This window comes from Calliphora vicina, chromosome 1 (genome assembly GCF_958450345.1).
Source record: "Calliphora vicina chromosome 1, idCalVici1.1, whole genome shotgun sequence".
In the NCBI taxonomy this organism is placed as follows: Eukaryota; Metazoa; Arthropoda; class Insecta; order Diptera; family Calliphoridae; genus Calliphora; species Calliphora vicina.
Window position 1 is genome coordinate 48329981 of NC_088780.1, and position 10446 is coordinate 48340426.

Consider the following 10446-nt stretch of genomic DNA (forward strand, 5'->3'; position numbering starts at 1 on the left):
AAATATTTTTCGATTTTTAGTGTTTTATTTTTTAAAGTATTGTATTGTATTCATTCGCCTTCCTTTTGTCATTATTCATATCTTAATCTTATTTTATTTTACTTTAGTTTACTTTTATTTTTGTACGCTTTGTTATTGTTTTAATTTTCGTTACGACCAGTATTGAAATCAGTTCGTCGTTATTATTCGTTTTTGTATGGAATTTGTATGTTCTGTCTTTTGATTTTTTATTTTATTTATTTGGCGTGTTTCAGTTTTATTTTCAGTTTTTGCTTTTTTCGGTGGTGGTTTTGCTTGTAGGTTTCAAAGATTTCTCAAAACGTTTCAGTTGTCGTACGTTGTTCGCCGCTGTCAGTAGACGATTTTGAGTTTTATTATTATAAATTGCTTACAAACGTGTTACAAAATAGATTTTGGAATTAAATACACACTATGTATTTGGAAACTGTGAATTTACTAAACAAAAATTTGAAAACCACATTGTCATTCAATTAATAGAGTGTTCGTTCTCTTAAATTACTGTTAAATGAAAACGAATTGAAATATAGTATGTGTTTGTTGTTGTTGATGAAGTTAAAAACTAATATAGCTAATGCTACTAAAGAAAAAACAAAATCACGTGTATTAAATATTTTCCTACATTTCTTACGTTGACTTTTCTCTTTTGAAAACAATTTTATTCGAAATAGGTACTACTGAAAAAATAAAAAATACATCACACAAACACACTAATACACAATTACAAAATTATAGTTCAACCAAAAAAGGGTGTTCGTTCTTAAGACACAACAACAATATAACAACAATAATAACAAAACCTAACAGCCAACAACAACCATCTTTTTATTATTAACTGACATCGTCTCTTCCACAATCTCTTTTCTATTACCACTCACTCATCGTAGTAAAGTGAATGAGAAATGTATGAATAAGAAGAAAATTTAACAATTTTTATTGAATTTTAAACTCTGTAAGTATAGTGAAATTAAACATTTTAAATTATATAAAAACACAATTTAATATTAAATAAAATGTCAACATTTACGTAAATTATTAAAAACCCTTTTATTTTTAGTAGTTTAATGTAGAGCTACCAGATAGTTTTTGCGAAAAATCGTCAGTATTATTCGATAGCAATGAAATTGTGGAATTTTTTTTTTTTGAATTTTGTTTTTTTTTTAAATAAACTACAATTGTTTTATAATAAATAATATTTGATAGTATAAATTTAAGAGATTATGATCAAGGCTGGATACTGTTACCGCTAAGCTGCATTTACCCCTAAAATACCCTTTCAGCTCAACTACCGTTACGGCTAAGCTACCGTTACCGAAATAACTGAAATTACCGTTACTGATATAATCATAAAAACCGTTAACTAATAACACCTTTACCGATATTCTATAAATAATTTGAAATTAAAATATTTTTTTTTATTTTAACAATTGAGTTTACTGAATTCTACGACATTTAAAAAAATTAAATTTCAACAATGTTTTAAAGCTAAATTTCCATACAAAATTTGATTTTAAAACGTTATACCCTTCACCTTCGTGAGAAGGGTATATATAAGGTTGTCATTCCGTTTGTAATTTCTACATTTTTCATTTCATATATATTCTGGATCCTTAGAGATAGTGGAGTTTATTAAGTCATGTCCGTTTGTATGTTGAAATCAACTTTCCGAAGCCCCCAAATAACTTACATACATGATTCATACATCAATTTGTTTTTTTCTATTTTTAAATTTTTTTATATTTAGCGAAAAAAAAAATTCGGCTTAAAAATAATTTTTCCGATTCTGACCCATTGTAGGTCCAACTTAATATGGTCTTATATACGTCATTCCAAAGGTCTTTGAAATATCTATCATTACATATCCATATTGTCTATATTATTGACTTAGTAATCCAGATATACATAGATCAAAAATCGAGGTTGTCCTGGTTTTTTCCTTATATTTCAGCTATTTGTGGACCGATTTTCTCGATTTTAACATTTTTACCAAATATGAATATGGGGATTATTATTAAATTTATATTAGATTTTTGTAAATTTTATCAACAATTTAATTCAATATAAAATACCTTTACCGAAATAAGATCAAATACTTTTACCACTAAACTACCGTTACCTAAATAAATTTTGGGTTCAAGTTCTGTAGAATTCTAATTCTAGTAGTATTGCCATACACGATGTCAGTAAATTTCACATTTTGTTATCAAAACAGTGAGTATTTTATGGATAAGAAGTAAATATGATAAACTGACCACCGAATGCAACTGCAGCTACTATTTATACATAGCGCCATCTTCCTTCCAGTAGCTTGATTGTTCATTGTAAACAACATTGTCCACAATTAGAAGTCTCCAGAAATAGAAAGGTTTAGAAACATGATGCCTCTTTAAACCTGCCGATAAAACCGTTATATTTGAATTCTAATACAATTTCGTAATAATATTTTCAAGTCTCTTAACGCTAAAATTCATCGGTTTCAAATATTTCCTGTATTCATATTTTATTTACAGTGGTTGACAATCCAAAAAACCTTAGTATTTACAAAACAATGGAAACTTATGTTTAATTTTTACAAAAATTGTCTCAGTTTTGTGTTGGATATCGCTATTTATTACAGCTTCTTAGCGATGCACCAATTAAAGAATCATTATTCCACTTTGAAATATTTTGACTTTCCCTTATACCTGCATCTAATAAAGCTTCCTTCGTGGTATAATTTTGAGTCTGTATTTTGCGATCTGTAATTTCCCATAGGTTTTCTAGAGGAATGAGATCTGGCGATTGGATTGTAACCATTTGGTTACAATACAACATGCACTTCCCCTGAGTGTTGGTTATACAAAAAAAAAACACTCAAATCATAGGGAAATATACATATATGCTTAGAGAAATACTCATAGAGTGGAAACTAGAAAAAAACTCAAAATAATCACACAAACGAGTGTGGTTTTCATACAATAATATTTACTAATACATTATCATCTATTAGGTTTTTGGCAACTGAGTTTGGTCTTTGACAGGAGAGTTTGCGCTCTATGTACAATATATGACTCAAATTTCATTACGTGCGTTAAAAATGTCCTGTTGATCATTATAAATTTAACCAATGAGTATTTCGCTTGTCTGTATTTCGCAAATGTTAAAAATTTAATTCGAATACACAGATGACTACTACAATGGTAACTGTAAGCTAAAAACATAGAGAAACATAGAGCGGAAACTAGAAAAAAAAACTCAAAAAAAAATTACTCAAAATATTCACACATACGAGTGTTGTTTTTGTTTTCACATAGTTTTTTCTACTAATACATTCTCACCACTTAGGTTTCTGACAACTGAGTTAGGTCTTTGACGGAAGACTTTCCGCTCTATGTCTATTCTCTATGGCTAAAAACCTAAATCTGTTGTCAAAAACCTAATTCATCTCAATATATTTTGTTATTGTATTATGTGTGAAAAGACTAATTTTGCTTAGTTTTTTTTTCATTGACATTTTACTCTATTTTACTTCTATGTTCTAATCATAGAGAAATATGCATAGAGCGGAAACGAAGACCTAACACAATTATCCAAACACCTAAATGGTGAGAAGTTATTAGTAAACAAAACGATGTGAATACAAAAACACTCGTATTTGTGAGTAATATATCTATGTATATTTTTCTATGGTTCGAATACCTATAAAATTGTAAAGTAATTGGGTAATTAAAATGTTTTATTTGTAAAATTATTGGTAACTCAAAAGTGAAAATTTTGTTTAAAACGAAAAAAAAAACGCACAATTGACAAACGTCAAATCTGGCAGCTATGGTTTGATATCGTTTTTGATGTCTTGTTTATTTTTTTTTCTTCTTTGAGTTCCTGAGTATTGAAAAATTATAGTATGGGTATATTTTTTTAGATTTTCATTATGTGAAAATTAAATGTTTTATTGTTTTGTTATTCTTCGGTCTTCTTTCTATTATTCGTATTTTGTACAATCATTCCATGTGATTTTGCAAAGTGGTTGTGGATTTCAAATAAAGTTTTTGAGAAAAATATATATTTATTTTATAGAATTGATAAATACTAATATGTATATTAAGTTTTTTAGTTTAAGGTTATGTTCAAATTAATAAATTATTTTATTATTGTAAATACTTTAACTTTTTTTTAAATTATGTTTAGTCCAAAATTCACATAAGTTTTATTCTTATTTTTTGATAATAGATAATAAATAATTTACAAATGTTAAAAAAAAAAACAATCTACATATACATATGTACGAGTATATTAACAAAATTATGTAAAATTTTGCCAATATTGAAATATACAAAACTATAATATGTACCAGGGATGGAAAATGATGAAATTAGATTTTCAAATAGTAATGAACAGAAACGATGAAATTATGTTCTATATTTGATTATATATTTTTGTTCTTTGGAAGTACTTGCTGCAACCGCTTATAAATATGTCATTACTTGAATATCGCTATAACATGTTACCAGTAATGACTTAAATAACATATTGATAGTTAGGTCCAAATCACCATGAACGGATAAAGCGTTCTACAACACGTGCAAATGATAAAATTTAATGGACCCTGGAGCACTTTGAAACTAATTTTCATCAAAAATCATATTCAGCGATAAAGCCCATTTCTGGAAGAATGGGCACGCCAACAAACAAAATTGTTGAATTTGGGACGATACCAACCACAAGAGATCCAAGAGCGTCCAAGGCTCAAACAAGTCACTGATTGGTGTGGATTTTGGGCTGGCGGCTTAACGGTCCATATTTCTTTGATAACGCCATTGGCCAGGCCATCACCGTCAACGGCGAGCGCTACAGGTCGATGATTACCCACTTATTTTGGCCTGACTTGGACGACGGAAGGCGGCGCTACTTGCCACACAGCTCATGCAATATTTTACTTTCTGCACGGGCGATATGGGGCATGGTAATCTAAAGTGGAGGTGATGTGAACTAAAATTTGGATAACTTTACCCAATTATTCGGTATGAGAATCCAATCCATAAATGAGAATCCAATCCATTTATGGGCAAAATGTGTATTAGAATGGTCGATAAATAAGTTATTCATTCTTCTGCAATATGCCTATTATCTGGACCACTACACTTGATGAAATAATGTAATAGAATACTCTTTTCGGAGATCAGCAGGAGGACAAGGGGAAAAAATAAGAGAATAGAATACTGCTTTTGGACATCGGTAGGTTAGACTAGCGGAAAATGGTGAAATAATTTGAAAAACTGCAACATGTTGGCATAACAGATCGCACTGTTCTATCTCAAACCCAACGAAAAAGTATGACAGCTCGAGAGACAAAAACTTCAAAACAAACACTGAGTAGTTCAAAAACTTCATAACGTTCAAGTCACCTAAAGTTGCAGAGACCGTGCTGATGTGGAGTTATGTATCTGAAAACAGTTTTAACCCGTCATTTCGGGAAATTTATGGAATTTCTTAAACATTTCCTTAAAATCACAGTATTATTTCTGCAGGGAAAACGGATTCGTTGTGATGTGTGTTCCAATCAAAATGATTCATAGCAATACAAATGAATCAGTGACAAACGAGGAAAATTAACTTTTCTAGAAGGTCGGCTTAGTACAAATTAAAGTATTACGTTGAGGAGCCTGATTATACTAGAAAAACGGGTGCAGTTATCCCTATACTCCAATCTGGGAAAAGGCGATTGATGGACAACTAACTGTATCCACAGAGAATTTCAGGAAATATCTTAGTGGATACTAGAAGAACATACAGAGGAATGTGATGAATCCTCTGGATCCGAATTGATGGCGTATGTATATATACGGGGGCATTGAACTACATTCATACCGACGTCATCATGAATGTCGTACTTGGAGGTCGTCCATAGCAGCCATAGAGACTAGTTTTGGCACAACTGGGGTCAGGATGAAGCCAACTGGTCCCACATAGACCATGTCATCGCCAATTTATGCCCAGCTTATTGACAGTAAAAAGTCAGTTCATATTAAGTTTACAAGTTAATTTGTTTAACAGTAGAATATTCTTGAATTGTCCATCCCTGTTGTGTTCTGTTAAAAGCTCATCTCAACATCATATTTCCTTTACACTTTGAATATTTAGGGCATAATGACGACAGGAAACGAAACAAGTTTATCATCAAGTATAACAAAAACATAATTCTCATTCTCCGAGTGCAACTACAAGTATGTAGACGAAATAGTATGTCAATATTTCCATATTTGAGATACGATTTGTTTCTAACCTAGAACAAAATAAAATAGGCCTTTTTATGAGTTGTTCCAAATTTAGTTATCATCGAAAAGTCATAAACTTTTATAACTATTATTAAGCCTTTTAGTTTTAATATAGTGTTTTTCTTTGGTATAAATATTAAATGTCCTCCCTCTTTTTCTTTCAGATTTTCGCACAAAAACAGAGTTATTTTTAAAGTCCATAAATCATTCCTAAAATGATTATTCGAAGGCAACTATATGCCAATAATAAATTGAAAAAGGTTCACGATTCTGGTATGGAATTCAAACCAGTTTATAAGAAATTAATGCAACCTGGTTCCACATCGGCTAGCACCCCCATTGTGCGAGATGTTGAAGACCTTCTCAGACCAATTCAGCTACCAAAACACCATAGTGATCATGATGAAATGCTACAGAGTCAGGCGTCAAAGGAACGCACAGAACGAAATCTCTGGCGTAACGATGAGGTTATGGAAATGTTGTATACGATGCAACAGGTGAAAGCTCTGGAAAAACTAAATGACAAAACGGTGAAAAGTGAAAATGTCTTTAAAGATGTTGAGGTGATAATGCACAGAAACGGTTTTGTTAAAAAGTCCCATGTCCAGATATGGACAAAGTGGAAATTTTTAAAAAGTACTTACATGACTTCGAGACGTAATAGGGTAATACCTCGAATGGTACCTCCACAAATTTATGATACAATACATAAAATGATAACCGGTCTAAATCAAACCATGAATGATTCCTGCAGTTCGGTGGATGGCGATGCTTCGAGTGTCAGTGGTATGGTTATAAGTGGCGTAGAAGGCGGTGTTTCAGACGTTGGCGTAACAAATGAAGACGATGATGATAGCTTTGGCATGGCACATCCTATATTTGGCTTTCGTTTAGGCATGGTTAAGTCAGAACCAGAAGATACAGGTATGCATACATAAAAGGAAATTGAGTGTTGTTCAAATTGATTATTTATTACATTTATCTCTCATTTGTATAGGTTATGAAGCTGTTGAAACCAATGGTTCTAATGCCTCCGACAAAGATCCTTTGGAAGAAGAATTATCATCCTCCAAGTCCAATCAACAGGTTAAAGAAGAGGACAACACTTCTGAACCCAAAACCAGCAAAGAATCAGAACCGGTAGCAAGGCTTTTAGAAGTACCACATCGTGGTAGAGGAAGACCGCCTAAAAATCCACCCACAGCTACATCAACGCCCGTTAGTACACCCTCACCTGCAACAAAACCAGCACAAATGCCACCATTGAGAGTAGCACCTTTCGCTAAAGCTATTCATTCGGCAAATGCTATCGCACCCAACAGACCGCCACCGCCACTAACAATGCCGCCAACGCCGCGCATTCGTGTAACAAATTTGTCAAATTTAAAAAATGGAGATCCCGTCAAATTTGCCCAACCCAAACTAATACCCAAACCTACACACCAAGAACAATCAGCAGCAATGCAACCTGTTCGTTTGGCCAAAGAGACGTCAACACGATCATCGTCAACTCCTTCGCCCAGTTATCCTAAAATGAAACAAATACCAATGCGTAAGACTCCTTATTCCTTAAGACCTGACAGGGCTATACCCGATTTAGAAGCATCATTATCCCCGCCTCCGCCTCCCATAGAGAAACCATCTAACAAAAGGTTGGAAGAATTGCCCACCACCAAGCACGTGATAATGCAGAATAGCTCCAATAACTTGCAAAATAATGCCTATCGAAAAAGACGTATCGATTGGCCAGATCCAGTACCCGGTAAACAAGCTAAATTTAGCAATAGCATGAACGAAGAGAGGAATACCCCAATAACGAATAATGCAGGCGATGACCAAAATTATGGCAAAGTATTGCAAAATGTTATAATCGATTTGAGTTCTTCGCTGCGTAAAATGCAAACCGAAATGATGCGTGATTTCTTTAATAAACAAAATGAATTACTTGAAAGGGAGCACAGATTCCAAATGCAACAGGATCACATGATAATGAAAGCATTCCAAGAGCAAACTCAAGAAATAATGCATTCCGTTAAACAGCTGGTGGGCTCTATAAAAACCAACAAAAATGAGCTACAACATGAACGAAAAGAAAATAAAAAAGAGGCTAAAAAATCAAATGGAAAAACTCAAATGCAACAGAAGCATGTCCAAGAACTGGAAGAGGAAATAGATGAAGATCATATACAAGCTCATGATATTGACGAAAACGAAATAGATGATGAAGAACATGATCAAGAACACGTAGCCGATCATGAAATGGAACAAGATGCAGAAGATGTTTATACAGATGGTGAGGAACAACAAGATCAAATCGAAGATCAAGGGGAAAATGATCAGGAAGAAAACGATATTAATTCTGGTGAAGAACAGGAAGATGATGAAGATAACGAACAACAGCATGAAGAAGAAGAACAATCTCAATCGGCAGATGAGCAGCAAGAAAATGGTCTGACGGCTGAGGAACAAGATAATAGCAATGATTCAGTTGATGAACAGAATCCTTTACGTACGGTATCCAGTGAAATTAATGAAGATTAATTCATTACAAAAATTATTATCTTCTTTAAACTTTTATTAAACATTCCAAAACTTAATCACCATGTTAACATTCCTAAACAATTACAAAACTTATAAAGTTTTTTATATATATATAGCTTAAAAGACGGTGAAACTTTTATATTATAACTTTTATTTAGTTTTCATCTAATTTAATATGTTAATTTTCTAGTAACTTATTTAGTTAGTTAGTTTAAATAATTTTAAGTAACTCGTAGAACTATACATACATACATACATATATATTTTTTAAACTGAATTCTTTAATTTCGTAAAACTGTTCATAATTCATAAGTTTACAGTTAAGATATGTACGTATAAAATAAATACCTACAATTGTATATTGAACTTCATGTTTTTATTTATTTATTGGATTTTTTTTTTAAATTATGATACTTGAAAAATCGGAAAACCAATTCGTAGTTTTGAATGCAAAAATCCTAAATGATTTTCAGGAGAGCCAAAGAACAGTTAAATTTTTAAATGAAAGCCAGAATAATTTGTACAGGTTCCCGTATGATATCTTCCGAATCAGTAAAGATATTTGGAAATAGCTTGATAACACAGTGCAACACTGCAAAAACCACACGGTCAAACACAGTAAAACCCTATATGTGCCAAATGTATTTTTTTTGTTTTCAAATACCGAAATTCCTAAAACGTGAAAAATGTGTTCCGAAAACTGATTTTTTTTAGAAAAGTTTCCACTGTGACGTTATTTACAGTGTGATAGTATAAAAGCTTTATATGTATTTAAACAACATATAGGGCTATACAAATATGGGGCTTTTTAGAGGATCAGTGCTTCGCGTTTTTAGAATTTCATTTTTTTTTTAATTTGCCAAGTTTGGATGGGGCTGTGGGCGACAATGTCCGCTTAAGTGAGCCAAATTTTACTTTACATGCTTTTGCATTATGTTTTCTTTCCAGATCAAATAAAAAGTGTATATAGTAGAGTGTACCTTAGAATTAAATTTTTTTAAATGTTGAAACGGTACCCCCTGAAAACTTTCGTAATGACCTAAAATACCACCAACAATTTTTTTAGCTTGTTCTAAGAAGGGCAAACCGTGCCGACTTTCGATTTAGTTTGTAAATGCACCTCAAATATTATATTTTTGGGCCGATTTTGATGAAACTTAAGCACAATATAACATGAAGGCTGTGCTCAATTGCAGCCTTCATTGGTAAGTGGGATATGGGCAATTCTGTAGGATGTGCAAGGATATTGAGGAACTAGAGACAGTGGAACATATTCTGTGTAACAGTCCTTGATTACAGGCCCTCGGGCAAAAATGTCTAGCAGAATGATTACTGGGGGATATAGCTAGATATGATCTAGGTAATCTTTTAGGCTTTTGAACATTGACAAATTTTTAAAATGTTAAGCAGTTTGATGAACACGTGACATTAATTATTTTTATTGATTTAGATTTTGCAAAGTCGCTACACATTTATCTTAGAAATCTTCAACTTGAGAAAGATGTAAATAAAGTTTATACACACCCTACTATAAAAATCAGGAAGCACACAAAAAATCAGATTTCCTTCACCTTCAACTATAGAAACATAGACAATAACTAGATAGGTAACAGAGAGCCAAAAACCTAAGTCT

The 10446-nt window shown here is 32.2% G+C and overlaps 1 protein-coding gene across 1 annotated transcript; it reads left to right on the forward strand.

Annotated features, from left to right (window-relative positions):
• Positions 1-683: 683 nt before the first annotated feature.
• On the forward strand, positions 684-9179 carry mrt (martik). The gene is made up of 3 exons (XM_065511055.1): positions 684-970; positions 6437-7196; positions 7270-9179. Exons 2-3 carry the CDS (start codon positions 6488-6490, stop codon positions 8811-8813), a joined length of 2253 nt encoding a protein of 750 aa, XP_065367127.1. The 5' UTR covers positions 684-970; positions 6437-6487; the 3' UTR covers positions 8814-9179.
• The last annotated feature ends 1267 nt before the right edge of the window (positions 9180-10446 follow it).